The 21,537-nt window shown below is 38.7% G+C and overlaps 1 protein-coding gene across 14 annotated transcripts in view; it reads left to right on the top strand.

Moving 5' to 3' along the window:
• SH3GL3 (SH3 domain containing GRB2 like 3, endophilin A3) overlaps nt 1-21,537 on the top strand; it is a 167,710-nt gene that overhangs the window by 96,795 nt on the left and 49,378 nt on the right. For 6 of the 14 annotated variants that reach the window (XM_024232904.2, XM_054531752.2, XM_054531761.2 and 3 more), the window contains 3 exons: nt 8,707-8,775; nt 14,558-14,630; nt 17,991-18,134. In XM_024232904.2, the coding sequence (XP_024088672.1) occupies nt 8,707-8,775; nt 14,558-14,630; nt 17,991-18,134 (286 nt within the window). Of the gene's footprint in view, nt 1-354; nt 832-5,839; nt 5,861-8,706; nt 8,776-14,557; nt 14,631-16,803; nt 16,939-17,990; nt 18,135-21,537 lie in introns of those variants that run through there. The other 8 variants (XM_024232905.3, XM_054531753.1, XM_054531763.2 and 5 more) reach the window with 6 other exon arrangements.

Raw genomic sequence — 21,537 nt, 5'->3', positions numbered from 1 at the left:
TCACCATGTTGGCCAGGCTGGTCTCAAACTCCTGACCTCAAGTGATCTGCCCGCTGTGGCCTTCCAAAGTGCTGAGATTACAGACATAAGCCACTGTGCCCGGCCCTCCATTACCATTTTAAAGCCTCTGAAAATGTTTTAGTAAAGAAATCTGCTTAATTTTGTTTTCCCTGTGTTTCCAAATATATATAGTCAAGAGCTGTTTTTGTTTTTGTTTGTTTGTTTTACTTTGCTTGGCCCTTAGGTACATCCCATGGAGCTAGTGTTTTGTGGCACACATACTGGAAAATACTATTCTGGAGCATTTTCTAAAATCCCAAATTACAAATTTTGCTTTTTTACATTTTCTCCTAGGTTCCGGCTTTCTTGCTGTTTAATTTCTTGCTTCACGAAAGGGAAGAAGATGGATACGCCAAGGTTTCTTTGAAAACAGATATTTGCACAAGAAGGCAGCCAAGGCTGTGTTAACATTTACCATTAAAAACCCAGCACATCTAGACAAAACACCAAATGCAAAAGCTTCACGTTTCCCAAATGAATTTCTTTTATAATTTGTCACTGCTCGGTTGTGGTCTTTGAAAATAGTTTTCATTTTCCTGTTATTGACAAAATTAAAGCTGCCAAGAAGTAGATGGTGAACAAGGATTTTATCTCTGACTGTAGCACCAAGGCAACCTGAGATAGGTCTAATTTGCAGCATAAATCTTCTTTTCCACTGGGGGAAGAACACACGAGCCACGTTGAGTAGCCACCCATTTGTATTTTTGATTTGCAACTTCTGTCTAGTGAGCCAAGGTCAGGTGCGATATTTGTGATGGGGAAGCTGAATAGGTGAGTGAGGGTAGCTTGTGTTTGAAGCTGAAGAAGGTAATTAAGAGGGTTTTAGAATGTAATTTTGGCATTTTTCCCCACTCCACCTCTTCAAACTATGTGTCCCCTGTCGTCGCCTAACCGATCTGCCTGTCCACCTTCTGGTTCCTCTCCAGTCCATTAACTCATGGCCCACTTGACTAATCTTTCTGAAACTCAGATCTGTTCTTATCACTCACCTTTCTAAAAGTCTCCATTGTCCCCAGAATTAAGTTTAGCCCCGTGGTCTGGCCCCTGTGTGTATGCCTATCTGCTCCTTTTCATTTAAGCTGAGTCTTCATATCCATTACTCTTGCTGAATTATTATGCTGTTTCCTGTTATGTTGTATGCATCTCTTAGAAGCTGCATATAGCTGGATTTTTTAAATCCACTCTAGTATTATTTAATATGTTGAATGTAATCCAATTATGTAGATAATCATTACTGATCTATTTGGACTCTTTATTTTTTAATCAGCCATTTCTTTGCTTATACTATTCTTTCTGACAGAAATGCCACTTTTCTTGTTATCTCCCTGGTGAACTCCATATATCCTACTAGGCTTTGTTCTGGAACTTTCTTGGCATCTTCTCATTTATATAATTGCTTCTTTCCATCTGGGTTTTAATGGCAAGTTCTGCATCTCTATTAAAGAATAGTATTGATCTCATTGTGGATTGCTGTTTGTGTTTCTGCTTTCCAGTGGGCCTGTGAGAGTGACTGATCTTTACATCTCTAGCAAATTGGCACAGTTGGTAGACTTTCCAACTTAAGATATTAGATGTTTTAGAAATTAGATTGAATGACTTAGTGTCAGTTTGAAACACTAAATTGAGGTGTTCTTTGAAACGTATTTAACGTTATACATTGGTTTTTGATTACAGCTTTAGCTGCATACCACAGATTTTGATGTATAATATTTTTATTGTTGTTAATTTTTTTGGTAATTTCTATTGGGGTTTTCTTTTTAATCTGTTATTTAGGACAGAATTGTAAAATTTTGTGCTGATATACTTATTTTTATTGTTGGTTCCTAACTTAATTGCATTATGGTTAAAAAACCCCAAAACCTAATAAACATGCTCTATATGGTATTGATTGACTTTGTTACCTAGTATTAGGTTGGTGCAAAGTAATTGTGGGTTTTGCCACTACTTATAATATTTTGCAGCAACATAATATATGGTCAGTTTTTGTAATGTTCTATCTGTACTTGCAAGGAATATACATTTTTTAAATTTATTGGCTGGGGAGATATATGTATATGTGCATAATATTTGACCAAGGTTATTATTTTGGTCATTCAGATAATCAATATCTTTTTCAATTTTTTATCATGTTTGATATGTCATTTTTCTGATGGAGTTGTATTAAATCTCCTGCTATAATTGTGGGTTTATCAGTTTCACTATTTCAGTTTTGCTTTATATTTTTTGGAGGTTATACTATTAGTGGAAACAATATCATTATTATAAAAATTTTGATGGATTGCTCCTTTTATTATTACATTGAGTCTCTATTCCTATTAGTGCTTTGCCTTAGGAAGGTATTTCTTAGGTCGGGCACAGTGGCTCACATCTGAAATCCCAGCACTTTGGGAGGTGGAGGCAGGAGGATCGCTTGAAACTTGGAGCTCAAGACCAGCCTGGGCAACATAGAGAAACCCCATCTCTACAAAAAATACAAAAATTAGCCAGGCATGCTGCTGTGCACCTGTGGTCTCAGCTACTCCTGAGATCACACCACTGTACTCCAGCCTGGGCAACAAAGCGAGACCCTGTCTCAAAAAAACAAAAAACAAAGACAGGTAGCTCTTGTCTGATATTACTGTTACAGGCTTTATTTTGGTTAGCATTTTCCTAGTATGTACGTTTTGTCTTTTTGGTCTTTCTATGTGTTGTGTTTTAGTTGTGACTCTTAGAAGATGTATATAGCTAGATTGTCAAAATTCACTCTATCATTATTTAGTATGTTGAATTTAATCCAATTGTATAGATAATAATTACTGATTTATTTAGACTTATTACTATCTGATTTTGTGGTTTCTATTTGCCATTCCTTCTTCCTCCCTCTCCCTTTATTCTCCCTTGTTTTGTTTTGGATTGAAAAATACTGGTTTTCTAACAGTGTGCTGGTATGGATACTATGTTATAACATGCATAGTTCTATATGCATATCATAGTTTTGTGTTTTTAGGAGTTACCATTCGTTATATAACACAGATACCTGCTGTGCATTATTTTAATGATGTCTAAAGTTATACCCATTTCTCACCTCCTCCTGAACACACATGAATCTTAGTGTGCTTGAAATATCCACTCAACACCCTTCCCCATTTCTGTGTTATTATTGCTTAAGGTTTTAATTTTGCCCTTGTGTTCAGACACATTGGTTTTTGCTTGTTTGTTTGCCTTTACTCAGTGGTAAATTTACCACCATAGTTTCTCAATTTCTATTCTCACCGTTGTTTCCTATGGTCCATACTTTCCCTCTTGGTTTGGTTTTTATTTCCTTGATGTAATACTCTAGCATCACTGTTATTTGAGTCTGTGAAGTCTGAATATGTCTTTATTTTGTTCTTCTCGCTCTCTTTCTCTTTTTTTTTTTTTTTTTTTTTTTTTTTTTTAATTGAGACAGAGTCTCACTTTGTCACTCAGGCTGGAGTGCAGTGGTGTGATCTCAGCTCATTGCAACCTCTGCCTCCCGAGTTCAAGTGATTCTCCCATTCTCCCACCTCAGCCTTCTGAGTGGCTGAGATTATAGGCACGTGCCACCACATCCAGCTGATTTTTTTTTTTTTTTTGAGACAGAATTTCACTCTTATTGCCCAGACTGGAGTGCAATGGTGCGATCCCGGCTCACCGCAACGTCCACCTCCCGGGTTCAAGTGATTCTACTGCCTCAACCTTCTGAGTAGCTGGGATTACAGGCATGCGCCACCACGCCCAGCTAATTTTGTGTTTTTAGTAGAGACGGGGTTTCTACATGTTGGCCAGGCTGGTCTCAAACTCCTGACCTCATGTGATCCACCACTTCGGCCTCCCAAACTGTTGGGATTACAGGCATGAGCCACTGCACCCGGCCTTGCTCTTAAACAACAGTTTAGGGAGACAGAAAATTCTAGATTTTTATTGCGCCACCACACCCAGCTAATTTTTGTATTTTTAGTAGAAACAGGGTTTCGCCATATTGGCCAGGCTGGTCTCGAACACCTGACCTCAGGTGATTCACCCGCCTCAACCTCCCAAAGTGCTGGGATTACAGGCATGATCTGTAATCCCGTGCCTAGCCGATTTCTTCTTAGCACTTTGACGCCATTCCTTCATTGTCCCTGGCATCTGCTGTTGCAGAAGAGAAATCTGCTGTCAATCTTATTGTTGCTTTGGATGTTTTTTTCCCCTGTGATAGTTTTAGGATTGTTTATTCTTGAGATTTTGCTGTGTCTGGGTGTGAATTAATATTCATCTTTCATGGTACTTGAGTGTACTTCCAAACTGTAGACTCCTATCTTCCTTCAATTACAGAAGATAAAAGAGCTATTTTACTTGTAAATCTTGATTCTCCTGTATTCTGTTGTTTTTTTCTGGAGTGCCTGTTGGATATATCTTGGAATCTCTCACTTATCCTTCATATTGATTAACTGATATTTCATTAAAAAAACTCTTCATCCCTTATGTTTATTTTATGTTCTTTGAGTAAGTTCCTTAATATTTTCCAGCTTACCAGTTTTTTCCTGATTGTGCCCAGGCTGGAGTTTGTCCCATCTATTGGGGTTTTCATTTTTATGACTATATAATACTTTTTGTTTCTAATGTTTTATGTCTGTCTTGAAAATTTCTGTCCTTTTGTGTGATTGCTTGCTCTTCATTAATAGAAATTATTCCTTTATCTATCATTTTAATAATATCCTAAACACACATTAAAAAGTCTATATTATTTCATAAAATCGTTTTCACTAGAAGTGAATTCATGTTATGTTATGTGATTTTGTTGGCTCTCTTTCTTGGTGTTATATTTTATTCATGTGCCTTAGAATTTAGATCTAGGATGAATTTTAATTTCAACCTCTTGTGCTCACTTCTCTCTAGTGATTGTGGCTTCTTCCACCCAGCTTCCCAAGGCCCCAGTATAAAACTGTGGTTTCTGTTCTGTGGTGATATTGGGGCTATCTGGATCCAGTCACAGAGCTGGAGGGGGTGGGGATGTGACTTGACTGATTCTTTGTTCTTCAGTCTGCTTGGGCCTGCAGATTGCCACATGTGGTAGCATCAGACAGGGGTTTACATCTGAATTTTTTTTCCCAGCCTCATTTGCTTTTCAATCCCCAGCTGTAAGCAGAACTTGAACCCAGACTCTGGTCTCATGGAGCACTTTTAGATCCTTTTGTACTCAGCAGGAACCAGACTGCTGGCTGTCATAGCCTGTGTGCAGGCAAGAAGCCCAGCAGGCCTGAGGCTTCAACCTTGTTCATCATGTTGTGTTTCTGTTCATTTTCAGGTTCACAAATATGTTTATTCTGTTTTTGAGCATTGCTTATCTTTCTGGTTTTCTTTTCTTGATACTTAATCTATCCTTGCTATGTATTCAAGGCATAGGGGAGTGCATATTTTGATATTTAATCTAACCTTGATTTGTATTCAGAGCATGGGGAGTGCATCAGAGTTGATTTCGAATAGTCATCTTCACCAGAAATAGAAGCTTGAGTATTTATATTTAGCTTCCAGCACCTAGAGGAAATAACCCTGTAACCCTGGAAGGAGGCCAGGTGCCCTGTAGGAATCACGTCTATCTTTTTTATCTTTCTATCGCAAGTACCAGTCATGTCCCTGCACATAGTAGATGCTCAACAAACGATATTTGTTCATTGACTGACCTCCGAAATATAATTGAGTGGCCTAAACAGCTAATGCTATATGTGTATTTATACTTAATGTATCAAAACAGCTAAACATCACTGGGAAATTCAGGAAAAGCAGAAACGAATGATCATGACTCTTACCTGTGACTCAGGTAAGATCATGTTGAAAATGATCCCATATGTTATTTTTTCAAATAAGATATATTCATGTCACTAGTTTCTGTTCTTGAAAGTAGAAACACTACTCCTTCTATTAGACATTTTGGTTTCTGAAATAGAACAAGTAAAACCTGAACAAGTGAGAACTGGTTCGGATTAAAGAGATTTCGGGTCCAACTCTCCAAGCCAAAGGGATTTTCAAATGGTTATTTTAAAACGTGGATCTACGTGTGGGCTTCTGTGGTTTCAATAGTCACAGGAGATGGCAGGCCACTGTATCAGTCAGCTTTTGCTATATAACACACCATCCCAAAACACAGCGACTTAAGACAAAAAAAAGTTCATTTAGTTTATGATTCTGTGGGTCAGCAATTTGGGCTGGGAGCACTGGTTGGGTGGGTGTGCTGGTGCGGTTGATCGCTGCTGGGCTCACTCACCTGTTGCCAGTCAGCTGCCAGGTGAGCTGAGGGCTTGATGGCCCGAGGTTGCTCAGGTGGGATGGCTGATCTCTGATCCACGTGGTCTTTCATTCTCCAACAAGGCAGCCCAGACTTAGTCAGGTGGAAGCGGTTACAGTGGACCTCACAGAGTGAGCAGAAGTATCTGTAGAGCCTCTTTGTGAGTACTGATTTGGAATTTATAGCTATACAGTGTGGTTTACACTCTTCTATTGGCCAAAGCAAGTCTAAGCGTGGAAAAATAGACTTCTTAATGGGAGGAGCTGCAAAGCCTGTGGCCACTTTTGCAATCTACCATGGCAACAAAACGTGAAGGTGCCACTCCCCACCTCAGGAGAGATTGTGTGACTTTCCTTAGATCCTCAGGCTATTACCTCCAAAGTTGAGAACCAATATGTTGGATGATGTCACTACTGAACAACAACAATGAAAATGTTTAGGAGAGTTAACTGATGGATACATCTGTTAAAACACTGCTTGGTGTGTGGAAATGAAATTTTTGATTTTTTCTATTGGAAGTTATGCCTTGTATCAAGGCGTTAGGTTAATTCTCTCTGACTTCTGTGCTCAGCCTGAAAAGTAAGGATTCTTGTTCAGTGTACCAGATAACTTCTATTATGTGGCAAACCACTCCAAAATTCAGTGGTTTAAAGCAATACCGTTCATTGGACTCCTGTTCCCATGCCTCAGCAGATGGGGCTGATCTTGGCTGCGGTCTCTCACGTTACTGCAGTCACCTGCAGGTCAGCTGGGTGGCTCTGATTCTGGGGATGGACTGGTTGTACCTTGGGGGGGGTGTCTGGGCCACTTGTTTCTCTCCATTCAGTTAATTTGCCTGGGCTTGTTCACAGGGTAGCAACAGTGTTTCTAGAGAGTGAGTGGAAGCACACAACATCTCTTCCTGCCTAGCTAGGCTTGTTTCTGTGGGGTCAAAACAAGTCACAAGCCCAGCCCAGATTCACTAGGTGGGAAGATAGACTCCAACTCTAGCTGGGAGGAACTGTAAAGACGCAGGACAAGGAGGATGGAGAATCCTGGCCATTTTGTAGTCTTCTGTATCTGTTGTCTTCAAGAAATTCCTTCTCACACTTAGAATTTAAGTAAAATACTATCTCCACTTACATTATTCCTATGAAATAGTAATACCGCATGTGTAATAGTAGTGGTAACTACACTTGTATTTAAAACAACCTGCCATCTTTTCACCTTTAATTGATGGCACCTCCCTTACTATGGATTTGCATCTTCATATTACTATTTTAAGGGCATAGATTATGTTAATGTGTTTTGCTAAAGAAAATGATTGAACGTATTTTCTTTTTCCAATTTGTCTTCCTCGTTCTTTAATCCAACCCTACTGGTGCCAGACTTGCTTTTCTAAAGGGTTTCTCTGTTTGATGAAGACTCTTTAGGGATCTCTCACTCGTACCCTTTAGCTTGGCATTTGAGAATCTGTGTGCTCTGGGCGTTGCGTAACTTTCAGATTTTATTTTCCTCCATTCTTCCTTGTGCACTAGTTTTCACAGTTAAACACAATTTATTGCTGTTTTTTGAGCACATTGGCCATACACAAATTGTCCTCAGCTCTTGGGCAACATTTTTGGTTGTTACAACCGTGTGTGTGTGTGTGTGTGTGTGTGTGTGTGTGTCCATGCTTGTAGTACTGGCCTTTAGCAAGTAGAGACCAGGGTTGCTGCTAAACATCTTGCAGTGCACAGGACAGCCCCCACAACAGATAATTATCTGCTACAAATATCAATAGAGCCGAGGCTGAGAAAACCTGTCCTATCCATTCCTGCCCCTGGCTCTTTTTTCCATGCCTCATCCCAGAAGGCCTTTCCTTCAATGCTGCCCAATGAAATGTTCTCTATCCTTAAAATGCCAGCTCAAATGCCACATCTTCTAGGAAACAGATCCTTCATGAACCCACTCCCAGTGCCGTGGGCTCTCAGAGTCCATTCTGTGCATCACTGAAGTGACTACCACTTAGTGCATTTACAGTAATTTGTCTCTAGTACTACTATTTTTTAATGGTTTATTGTTCTTTTCTTGTTTTTTAGTTGAATGTTTGTGTGTTGACTCCTTGGGTGAACTGTGTGTTCCTTGATGACAAGTATCTCTCTTGTCTATGTCCTACAGCACTTACCATGTATTTTACACATAGTAGGTGCATAATAAATATCTGTTGACTGCATGAGAAATGTATGTCTTCCTGTGCCTTTAGATATGGTTACCCCTTCCAGCAATTTTCTTAAAGGAGTTAGTTCAAAAAATCCAACAAGTTGAATCCAAGTTTTTTTGTTTCTGTTTTTAATAATTTAGGTCAAAAACTGTGACAAGAAATCATTGTACAATGCAATTATTTATGTTTATTTCTGCAGCTATTTAGTGAAAAAATAAGTGGTGCTGAAGGAACTAAACTAGACGATGAATTTCTTGACATGGCAAGGGTAAGAGAGCATTTTAATACGTAAATTGATTAGAAACTGACTTTCATTGTGATATGAGATATACTGCTATCGTAAAGGATATTCGAGTGGAAATCTAGAATGTGTAAATATAGGTGTGGGTTATGCAATCTACAAGGCAGTACTTTCCCACGTCCCAGCCCAAATCAGATCCTCCCCCTGTAGCCACATCCAGTTCGAGCAGGTCGAGTAATGAGATTGATGTGGCTAACTGGTACCCTCTAGTGGCCAGAAGTCAGAATGTGCAAAAGATGGGCAATCTTGGCAGTTACTGCAAAGCCAAAGTAATTGGTAGTATATGTTTTGGAGAATCAAAATGTATTTCTGGGACAAGATTTTTCAAATGCATAATGATTTATTTACCGTGTGGAAGACTTGGGCTCTGCTCCCATGTGTTGCAGGAGCTGCATAGCAAATAACTTTTATCCTGGTTCTGCCACTAGAACCAGAGTGTGAACTTGGATAAGTGAATTCATCTTTTTGAACTGATACAGAGATGATAAGTGTGCCCTGCTTGTCTCACATGGATTTTGTGAGAATTATGCAAACATTAACATATTTGAAATAACTTACAAAAAATATGACGGGCTTGAGACAGAAATGATTGTAACATGCTCCAAAGAAAAATGGTATCATCTCTGTCCCTTAACATGTTTCCCAGTCAGCTGTGTGGAGTTGCTCATGTGGAGGCAGAACTAGAACCACCAGTATTAACAACACACTGTTTCTTTCCTCATTGTCTGGGCCCTTTAAACATAGCCTTGTTTTAATAATTAGACTCCCCCCCGACCCCGCCAGAGGAGAGAGGGAGGAAATGAAGCAAGGCATCCACCCTCAGGTGTAACATCAAGGCTGCAGATACAGTAGGTAGCAGAGATGTCAGCAGGTGCTGGGGAAGGAAGTCCAGCCCCAGGCTGCGCACTGCCTGGGAGAGTATCTCCTCAGGATACCTTGGCTCTGGCCAGCTCATCTTCCAGGGAGTTCTCTGTTTTCTGGATGAGAACTATTAAGTGTCTAGAAATGTTAATGCCTTGAGGGAGAAAAGCTTATTTTGTTTTTGCTTTTGAAAAAAACTTAATTTCTGAACCTTAAAACCATGGAAACATGTTCACACCATTGACATACCTTAAATTACTTCAAAAAAACTCTTAATGTACAAATATGTGATGTATAGCTTTGTTACTAACAAAAGGATTCAGTTGAAATGTTAAATTTAAAAGCATTTTTCCAGAGTTTTAGTTTCGGTTGATGGATTGAGATCCTTCTTGCTTACCTCCTTTTACTTCCAAAAACCCCAGTGAGTTACAGAAGAAATATAAAGTCTATTATCTGTTTTATTACAGCAGTGAAAAGCATGGAAACATATAATACATGACCAGAAGTTTTAAAAACTTTCCAGAAGAGATGCATTAGATGGTATTAGACCCACCTAATAAATGATACAGAAATGAGAAAGTAATGGGAAAAAATATTCTATAATTAATGATAACCATATAAAAATAGAGGAGCAATAGTAAAATCAAAATAAAATTTGATACAAGAGAAGCACTAAATTAAAAAAGCTTTTTAATTATAAAAAGATACAGTCAATGTAGTCTATCAGGAAATTATAATAGTTATGAACCATTCTGCACTACATAACATAGCATCTGAATTTGTAAGGTAGAAGCTGTCAGAAATACATAGAGAGTTGATAAAAATAGAAGTAGACTTCACATACCTCTCTCATAAAATAATAGATTAAACTGACAATAATCAATAGGCTCATGGAGGATTTTCATAAAATATGATTGATAACTTTGATTATAAATAAATATAGATATCTGCATTCCCCAAATGGAGAATGTGCATATTTTTCAAATTCCTTTGGAACAAATACGGTTATCAATTATGTACTAGGTTATAGAAAAAGAAACTTGATAAATTTCCCAAAGTGATACCATAGAACAGCTTCTAAATTCCGGATGTTTGGAAATTTTAGAAATGTAAAAATAATTCTTAGTTTAAAGAGGAAATGGAAAGTAAAATGACATTATTTAGGCATGAGTGACAATTCTGTATGTCAAAACCTGTGATATGTGGCTAAACTGTAAATGTATTTAAAGAAAATAAATGTTGGGAGAAAATGAATAAATCATGCAATCCAAGAAGCTAGGAAAATAACAGCAAATTAAATCACTCTAGGTAGAAGGTAGAAATCAATATGGATAAAAAATGAGATTAATAAAATAGAAAACAATGACCACAAAAGATCGAAACAATGAAGCCAAGAGCATTAGAAAAGTTGTAAGACAACAAAACTCTACCAAGTGAGGCTAAGAGGGAGAAAAAGGAAAAACACAAATAAATTACATAAAGAAGAAGAAAGAGGATATGCCCACTGATAGCATTTTTTAAAGAGAATGCCGTAAATAAGTATCAGAAATGAGAGCTGCTAGCAGCTCTCTCACTCAGGGGCTGGGCCTAAGGGAGTCAGTGGCACAGGCCTTGGGACACCTCATGGGCAGGATGCCAGCATTAAACAGAAATTCCAGACTTAACTAACCCAGATGCTGCCAGACCAGGTTGACTTCACAAAAATAATTTTTACCATTCTGCTTTCCTCTATTTTTCTTCATGGTTTGGCAAGATATTTGCATAGCATTTGGTTGACTTGAACAGACACACACACACACACACACACACACACACAGTAGTGTCCCTAGTTATTCTAGGAAGGAGATTTTGTTTGTTTTAAGCTACATGAGTTTTTGTTGTTGTTTTTTTGGTTTGTTTTGTTTTGTTTTTAATGCTCATCTTGACTCCACATTGGCCAATATGTTTACTCTTCAATTTGTAAAGGGTTTATTTCCAGTTTTGATGCTTGGGCGGGTGTGGAGGCAGCTGCAGTATGTGCATGTCAGGGCCTATGAGGCACTTGCAAGTTTTTGGTCATTTGTTTCTTGGGCTTTTTTGTTTCTAAAGATATAAAAAAGATCTGAAGTAGAAAATATCCCTATTCTAATTCCTCTCATCATCATCTTTCAGAGGTGACTCTTAGCTTTGTGGTGGCTTTTCATGTCCAAAAAGGGTTGTATATATCAAAGGGAGCACTCTAAGTTATGTTTGAATTAATATCTAATTTGTTACATTATAAATCTAAAATCCTCATTTTTCTTAAGCTTTAGCTGAACTTATGAATCTTGTTTCCAAATTTAGTAATTTTGCTATACGATGAAAATCGTTATAGTTAATTTTCATTTGAGGTTGCATTAATTAACACATAAGCTTAACAGATTCGATCCTTAAATATTTACCACCAGTTATATAATTAAGCAAATTCCCTTAGACATTTCAAGCTATAATCACAGAGGCAAGGTACAGGACTTCCTCAAACTTTACATAAAATCTATTAACAGCATTTTCCTAAGCCCTTACATTTCTTGTGACTAATAAGACATAAATATTTAGTTTATCAGATTCTCTTAAACATTTCAACGATCTTGGCAAATAGCTGAACATACCAAAGAGAGCTCAAAGTCACAAAAATTGTTACTAGGCCAAACGCACACTCACATGCCCACTTGCACACACAACACACAAGTATCAGTAATACAGGTTTGACTCCTTTTTTTTTTTATCATTTCTGTACTGTCTTTTAAAACTTTCCTGGGGCTCCAGATTAATTTATTTAGCCCAAATTAACGTATTTAGCTAAGGGGAACAAATACGATTTCAGGCTGGATAAGATGGCTTGGTTGCAAACTTGTGACCCTGGCAGGATCATAGTTTTCTAAATTACAAAAATGATTTGTCTTCTATTATAAATCACGCTGCAGCTTGCTTGCTTTCTTTGTATGTACTTTGAATGTCGATCTTCCTTATTTTTTTTTCCTTATGATTAAAGAGTATTCCTTTACTTGGATGTTTCATAATTTATCCATCAGTCTCCTATTGATTTCCATTTTCAATATTACATAAAATGGCCTAACAAACATGTTTTTCCTTCACTGCAATTTGCTGGTGTGTTTCTAAAAGGACAAATCCTTAGAAGTATAATAGCTGGTTTATTAATATGCCCATTAATAAGCACTTCTCCCTTGATCTCCAAAAACATATCATTTTGCATTCCTGTTGTGTATTACTCCACACCCATATAATACCTGATATTGAGTATAACTGATTTTAAAAATGTTTTTATCAATCTGGAGAATGTAAAGCATCTCCTTTTTATTTACAGTTCTGAATATTTTTTTCAAATTTTTGTAGGCGGCTTGTGTTTTTCCTCTTTTCCTTCTTTCTTTTTAAGACATGGAGTCTCGCTCTGTTGCCCAGGCTGGAGTGTAGTGGCGTGATCTCGGCTCACTGCAACCTCCGCCTTCCAGGTTCAAGCGATTCTCCCACCTCAGCCTCCCGAGTAGCTGGGATTATAGGCACCCGTCATCATGCCCGACTAATTTTTGCATTTTTATAGAGATAGGATTTCACCATGTTGGCCAGCCTGGTCTTGAACTCCTGACCTCAGGTGATCCACCTGCCTCAGCCTCCCACAGTGCTGGGATTACAGGTGTGTCCCACCATGCCCAGCCTTTTCCTTCTTTCTTGTTTGTTTAAATGGGAGTTTAGAATATTATGCCACTTTTGTCAAACTTCACATACTGTGTCTTTTTGTGTTAAGTTTTTAAGTTTTTATGGAGTCAGAATTTTGGTCTTTTTATTTATGACATTTGAGTTTCAGGTCCTGGTTAGAAGTTTCTTCCCACTCCAGTATTTCAAAATACTGTCGTCTATATGTTAGTCGTTTTATAGTCTGGTTTTTTTAGGTTGATATTTTTAATCATGTATATAGTATGAAGACTCACTTTACTATCAGCTTGCCAAATTTTAACAAAAAAAAGAAAAAAATTGAAATTATAATGGGATTTGAATGAATTTTGCATGTTAATTTGGAAAGAATGCATATCTTTACAAAATTGAGTTTTCCTATCTAAGAATGTGGTTTTTCAAATAGGTGTTGTGAATTTCTCATAATAGTTATTCTTCGTTATTGCATTTTTATTGCTTTTATGAATGAGATCTTTTTCTTTTGGGCTATTGATGGTATAAATAAAGCTATTGCAACTTGCATTTTAACCTTATTGTTTATTCCCATATTAACTCTCTGGTTAACTAACAACCAGAAAGTCCAGGAATGGTTTTGCAGAAGGAAAGATTCAGTCTTAACCAGAAAGCGTTAACTTTCAGGGAACATTTGGGGAAAACTTTGATGTTAACATCTTCTGACCATAGCACAAATGAATATGTTTATTGTATTATAATATAATACTAATGATTATGATTCTTTTAGTGTTGATTACTGAGGCAGCTGCTAATATGAATCATTATTGTGGCATCCTTATATAAGTGTAGAAATTCAAGTTCACCTGGCAGATAAGGAGAGTTTGTTTCATATCTATAGTTTTGAGAGACTTCCAAGTATATCTAATAATCTAGTGGAGCATAATAACTTTTCCAGATTTTCTAAATATTACCTTAATATTCATTTTAATGTTAAAAGGAAAAGTAAATTAATGTTCTCCAACATCACTTGAAGGAAGTGATGTTCCAAAAATCAGAAAGTGAGAAAATACCACCGCTCCCAAAAATGTTGAAAATGTTCATTTGGATTAAAATCATCATAATGGTGTTAGAAGAATTAAATTAATGAAAATTACTCCTCTATTTGTTCTTTTGTGAATTTATTGAGTTTGTCATTTACTAACTTTTTTTAAATTTTGCTTTTAAGAAAATAGATGTTACCAATAAAGTTGTTGCAGAAATTCTTTCAAAAACCACTGAATATCTTCAGCCAAATCCAGGTAAAGTTGAAATATTCTCTTGTTCATTTGCTGTCACAGACCCTAATAACCCATGTTTACTTGGTGTTTAGTTGACATAATGTAGAAACAGTGTCGTCTGTGTCCCAATAATGAAATTCAGTTTTTAAAGCCGAGTCTCTAGTGACCAAAGGTAGTTGCATTCAGTCCTACTGATGAGAAACAGAACAGCTATTTTTGTGAACTTCAGTTGACATCATCCGAATGGAGTGCTGGTTGTAGCAACAAGAGAGCACTGAACAAAGGTTTTTTATGAGTTGCTTCAGAAAGCCACTAAACATTTGGCAAATATTTTCTTACTCCCTTATTTTTCCTCTTTATAATTTTTTTAAAAATTCTGCCCTTGTGTACCATATACATAGAGGTATATGTTAATTTGAAAAAGCTTTCTCTTCATGGCTTAAATGCTGGAGAAACAAGGTGTGGTGAATACGAAAGACTGCTTAAATCCAGTGTCACATCAGCTTCTCCACTGAAGGTCTGGGTTTCTAGGTCCCCAAGCAGCATTTATTGATAAAATTTTCCCAGGTTGTAAATTATAGGAACCAACAGAGGGCGCCCAAGCCTTGAGTTCTGTGGATTTCTGACACCGCCTTTCCTTTTTACGAATTTATTATTTGCGTAGACTTCCTGTGATTCCCTTGACTGTAGGAATCAGCACAAACCTAACCATTTGAAAATTGAGAAAGTAAAAATTTAAGAATATAAATTTTATCAGATGTATCCAGGCAGGTCTAAAGTTCTTTACAATTGTATTGATGATAATAGCTTTGAAAACCATAAAAATGTATCTTCTCCCTGGCCACATCAGTGATTGAAATCAGCCATACAAATTTCTTTTCCTGATATATCAGTCAACAAATATTTAATAAGTGCTTTCTCTGCACTAGAGGATTTCAGGGTGCTGGAATACACTGTGAAATCAGACAGATACTTCACCCTCAACCAGCTGACTCTTGAATGGGATAAGGAGGTGTTGGCCAACAATAAAAGTGTCCACTGGCTAGAGGTCTCTGGTTATTCCTAGAGAAGAGGCAGCCCTAGCAACCTCTTATCCAGTTTAATGGCTCTCACCCACATACCTGCTGCATCCCACACCCCCCTCTGACAGTGGGAAAGATGGGCAGAGAGAGAGAGAGAGAAAGAGAGAAAGTGTGTGTGTGTGTGTGTGTGTGTGTGTGTGTGTGTGTGTGGGAGTGAAGCCTTTGGGCCTGGGGACCTGGAGGATAAATGCTTTGAGGATAAATGTGAGGTTCAAAAGTCCGGCACTGGCCAGGCACAGTGGCTTATGCCTGTAATCCCAGCACTTTGGGAGGCCAAGGCATGATGATTGCTTGAAGCCAAGAGTTCGAGACCAGCCTGGGCAATGTAGCAAGACTCTATGTCTACAAAACATTTTCAAAATTAGCCAGGTGTGGTAACGCGTCTGTAGTCCTATTTTTACTCAGGAGGCTGAGGTGGGAGGATCGCTTGAGCCCATGGGTTTGTGGCCGCAGTGAGCCATGATCATACCACTGCACTACAGCCTGGGCAACAGTTGTTGTTTCAAAACAACAACAAAAAAGGCTGGCACTGTGAATGTCGGGTGAATGTGAGTGGCACTCACAGCTGGCACGGGAATGTCACTACTCACAGTGCGGTCTACTGCTGGAAATACAGAATCTTAGGCTCAACCCAGACCGATGGAATCACTGTACATTTTAACAAGATCCTTGGGTTATTTACATACACATTCAAGTTTGGGAAGCACTGATTTAAAATACATTAAAAATAAGTACAAAATTATTAAAGTAGGAAAAAAAGTGTATCTCTTGACTATCTAAAAGTATCTCGAATACCACAAACTAGTATGTGATTCGCTCTCTCACCTGCAGGATGAAATCTCAAATCCTGAGCTTGCTGTTCAATTCATACTCACATTTTCCCGTAGCTATCTCCCACTTTGTCCTGTATTAATATCTTTTTAGGTCAAACCAGCCTACTCCCTGTCCACTGATTATGCCATAGTATTCCTTCTTCTACACGTTACTGACACTATTCTCTATACTTTTTAGGGCATCCTTCCATCTTTCTTCAGCATATTGCTGCCTTTCCCTTTCCCTGCGCCACACTGGACTTTATTTTCATAATTATGTCCTGTATATTCTGCCTCCCAGTAACTAGACTTTGAGCTCCTTGAGGACAAAGGCTGTCTCTGGAGTCCCAGTAATGAGCACAGTGTGTTGTTGCACAGGGCCCAGTGCAACAATGAGTAAATACTCATTGCCTGAGTCAGAGGAAGGAAAGGAAGGTAAGATGTAGTGATGCGCATCACCTCCCTAGGGAGCAGGGGCTGAGCTACACCTTGGGACCAGCCACACAAGGCTAGTGTTCACTAGGGGTGGGGTGGTCTGTCTCCTTCTATGATTCTGCCTCCTAAACAGCAGCACCTGCCTGCCATAATACTGAAAATCATTAGGCTGAATCAGTCCTTGGGAGCAGAATGTGTGTGTGTGTGTGTGTGTGTGTGTGTGTGTGTGTGTGTGCGCGCGCGTGCGCGCGCATGCGCATGTGGTGTGCGTTAATGACCAGTTGGTTGTTTGAAACATCCTCCTCGGCAATTCTATTTTTGTTTACATTTAAACAAACAAAAAAAGCATGTTAGTGTCACACAGGTGTCAGTGTCTGACTTCACGTGTCAGCAACTGCAAGCTTTCCAAAGGGTCTCACTTGAGGGGTGGTGCTCACAAAAGCCTGGTCACTATTATTTCAAGTCAGTAATGTTCGCCATCATTTCTTTTCTTTTCTTTTCTTTCTTTTTTTTTTTTTTTTTGAGACGAAGTCTCGCTCTTGTCCCCCAGGCTGGGGTGCAAATGGCGCAATCTTGGCTCACTGCAACCTCCGCCTCCCAGGTTCACGCAATTCTCCTGCCTCAGCCTCCTGAGTAGCTAGGATTACAGGCATGTGCCACCACGCCCGGCTAATTTTTTGTATTTTTAGTAGAGACGGGATTTCTCCATGTTGGTCAGGCTGGTCTTGAACTCCTGACCTCAGGTGATCCACCGGCCTCAGCCTCCCAAAGTGCTGGGATTACAGGTGTGAGCCACTGCGCCCAGCTGATGTGCGGCATCATTTCTATGGTTCATCATGGCTGTGGAACAGTGCACTTAGCACCCACCTTGGTAAATAACCTAGAAAATTACGTGAGAAAATTAAATAGTTCACACAGAATTGTTTCAGGCCTCAGGTCTCTGGCATTTTGTTTAAGATGACCTCAGTTTTGGCAGCTGTGTTTATTAAATGCTATGTACCTGTCACTCCACCTTGTAACTTTAAAGAATTACAAATGACAATGTTTTTAAGCATACAGAGCTAAGCTAGGAATGCTGAACACTGTGTCGAAGATCCGAGGGCAGGTGAAGACCACAGGATACCCGCAGACGGAAGGCTTGCTGGGGGACTGTATGCTGAAATACGGGAAGGAGCTCGGGGAAGACTCCACCTTTGGTGAGTTATTCAGAGATCACCTGGGGGAGCTGAGAACTCCTCCAGTATGGTTTTAGGTTATGCACAAACCCTTCAGTTTAACAACCTTTGTTATTTTTCCATATTACCAAAGTAATACATGTTAATTGCAGGAAGTTTAGGAAACACAGGTAAGTAAAATAAAGAAAAATACTAACATCACCCATAATCCCATATCCACCGATAGGCGCAATTAAACTCTGTTGTGTATCTTTTTTTTTTTTTTTTTTTTTTTTGAGACAAGGTCTATGCCCAGGCTGGAATGCAGTGGTGCGATCTTGGCTCACTGCACCTCCGCCTCCCAGGTTCAAACAATTCTCATGCCTCAGCCTCCTGAGTAGCTGAGATTACAGGCTCAAGCCACCATGCCTGGCTAATGTTTTGTATTTTTAATAGAGACAGAGTTTCGCCATGTTGGCCAGGCTGGTTTTGAACTCCTGACCTCAAGTGATCCGCCTGCCTCGGCCTCCCAAACTGCTGGGATTACAGGAGTGAGCCACTGCACTCGGCTTGTTGTATATCTTTTATGCCTTGTTTATTCTTATATGTATTCATATGTACTTTTTAAAAACTACAATAAGGCTACAGTACATATACTCTTTGGTAACACTGACTATATAATGATCCATATCATAAAATAATTAATCTTCCATGATATTGTTTTTAATGGCTACATAATATTCTATGTATCATAGTTTGTTCAGCCAATCCCATTTACTAAATAAATGTTTCTTTATGTAAAAACATTTTACATAAAATTTACAATAACCATTTTCATAGGTAAATCTTTGGGGACATCCAAAATTATATTCTTTGACATAATTTAGATAACATTTCTAGTATAAAATTGCTGAGTCAAGAGTATGCTTATTTTTCAGGTTTTGAAAGCATATTCCCAACCCACCCTTCAGAAGGGTTACACTCATTTGACACTGTTGCCAGGAGTGAGTGAGGGAATGCTTCCCTACACAGTTCCTAACCCTAGAGATTATCTTTTTAATTTACTTTTAAATAACTGATCATTTGATATGTAGTATACAAAAATGATATCTCATTGCTCTTTTAACTCCATCTTTTGGATCACGTGTGAGGTGGAATTTTTATTTGTGTTTGTCATTGTTTTTGTGAATTGTGTGTTTGTGTCCTTAGCCTGCTTTTGCATTAGGAGGTCCATTTTGCCCCCTCCTGTCTCATGAGCTCTTTAAATGGTCAGGATATTTGCTTATTGGCTGTCTTGTATGTTGATGAAGCTTTGTCCCAGGTAAGCATTTGCCTTCAGACCTTGTATATGAAGGTCATTTCAATGGAGAGAGATTTTTATTTTTTATTTACTGAAGCTCTTTAGTCTTCCTATATGGTTTCTAGCTTTTTGGAATCATGTTTAGAAAATCTTTTTCATCCCACTCCCTGGCAAATGATATAAATGTTTATTTATACTTGTTTTTGAATCCTGTGTTTTCTTTTATTGCCTTTAAATTTCTAAGCTCCTGCATTTATTGGAGCTACAGTGCAATAGGGTTCTAATTTTGTTTTCTAACAAATAAATAGCTTGTTTCAGTACTTTATTGAAAAGTCCAACTTTCTCCTGATGATTTGAAATGATTCTTTTATTATAGGCTAAATTATTATACGTTAAGTTTGTTTATGGTCTTTCTCTTCCGTTTCTTGATCTATATCCTGTTTTGATTCAGTGTCATATTGTTTTAAGTATTGAAGTTTTAAAACATACTTTAAAATATTTTACTAAAAATTTAGGTATTGCAAAAAGTTCACGGACACACTTACTGGTTTTATTTTTCCAGGTGAAACTTAAGTCCTTTTTATTTAAAAAAGTCATTAAATTTTGATTGAGATACATTTAAATTAATACATTACATTGAGGATGAATTGGATTTAATATATTAAGTATTCCCAAAGAATTTGGCATATTTGCCATTCATGTAGTGGTAACAAGGCAGGAGATGGAAGAGATGGAAGTTGAGAAATCAAATATTTGGCCACAGTAATCATTCTAGGAAATTGGAGGAAATATCTTTTGAAAAAAATGTTAAAACTCAAGCATTAAAACATGAATTAATTAGTGACGAAGGGTAATATTATCCCTGAGAGCAGTATGATGTGAATTTTATTTTATTCTAAAGGCCAATGGGGACAAAATGGCCTATTTCTTACTCTGAAGGCACATCAGTGAAGGGAGCAGGTGAAACTGCCAGGCAGGCCTTGAAATCCAAGGACACTCCTGCCATCCATCAGGCCTTGGCAACAGCCAGACAATTTGGTAGCTTCCCAGGTGCTCAGCAACCGAAAAAAACTTGGGATGAGGAAGAGAGCTGATGTCAGCAGGGCATCAGGAACAGATGGATTTCTGCTGTTCCAAGGAAGAGGCTGTGCCATTGGATGTTTTCTTTTGGGGGGCCACATGCTGGGACCTCCTACAGTACAGAAACCTCAGTGGGTGGAGGCTGAGCCCCACACCCGTGGAATTCGACAGCGCCAGTCTCAGGCAAGGAGAGGGAATGTTGATTCCAGGGAGGTGGCGGCCCATGTTCAGAACATCATCTTTGGAGTCTACAATGTATTTGAAAATGTTTCTGTCAAGGCGAAATGAGCTGACATTGTGAGGCACTGGCACTGGTGGCGGAGGGGCTGTGTGGGGGGGGTCAGGCAATACCATTTCTCACCATTTGGGCAGGAAGGAGTCCACAGGCTAGGAAGGGACATTTCGTCTTCATTTAGGAATTATTTAGACACACTTTAGAGAGTTGAGCTAAGGAAATTTAGCTTCCAAGGAGGAATGAAACTACCACTGGGTCCGTATGGAGTCCTGGGAAGCCTTAGTTTAGAGTAACGGTTCCTACTTCTGTTTTGCAAGGTCCTCCTTAGTATCTTTCTGTTTTTTTTAAGGGAGGTGAGGCACATGTTGCCATCTCTATTTTACAGGTGAATAAGTTGTCCATGCGCTTGCCTGGTGGGTGAAACAACTCAAAGGTCAGACTTAGGCTGGGCTTTACGGTCTTCTTCAAGCCTAGGAATTGAGCAACCCAATCTCCATCTTTTTACAAGATCAATTTGGAAAAACCCAAATATAGGAAAAATAGTTCATTCTAGTGCAGCATTTCCCAGAGATGTTTTCTGGAGACCCTGCAACCCTCATTGTACAGAGAACTAGAGGGCACCTGGTTTGCAATAATCTGGCAAATTACTGCCGATTAACTGGACTGAGATACCACGCTGTAATCCAGGAAAAACTACCTGCCACTACCCAAGCCAGGAAGGCTGGTCTGGGCTCCAATGCACCAGCAGACCCCCACCTCACCCTGCTGACAGGATGTCCCATGTGACACCGGCAGGCTTTCTTTGACATCAGAGAGGGCAGGGAGGCTTA

Source organism: Pongo abelii, chromosome 16, assembly GCF_028885655.2.
Source record: "Pongo abelii isolate AG06213 chromosome 16, NHGRI_mPonAbe1-v2.0_pri, whole genome shotgun sequence".
Taxonomy (NCBI): domain Eukaryota; kingdom Metazoa; phylum Chordata; class Mammalia; order Primates; family Hominidae; genus Pongo; species Pongo abelii.
Note: the sequence above shows the minus strand (reverse complement) of the source record. Positions and strands in the feature narration are given on the sequence as shown.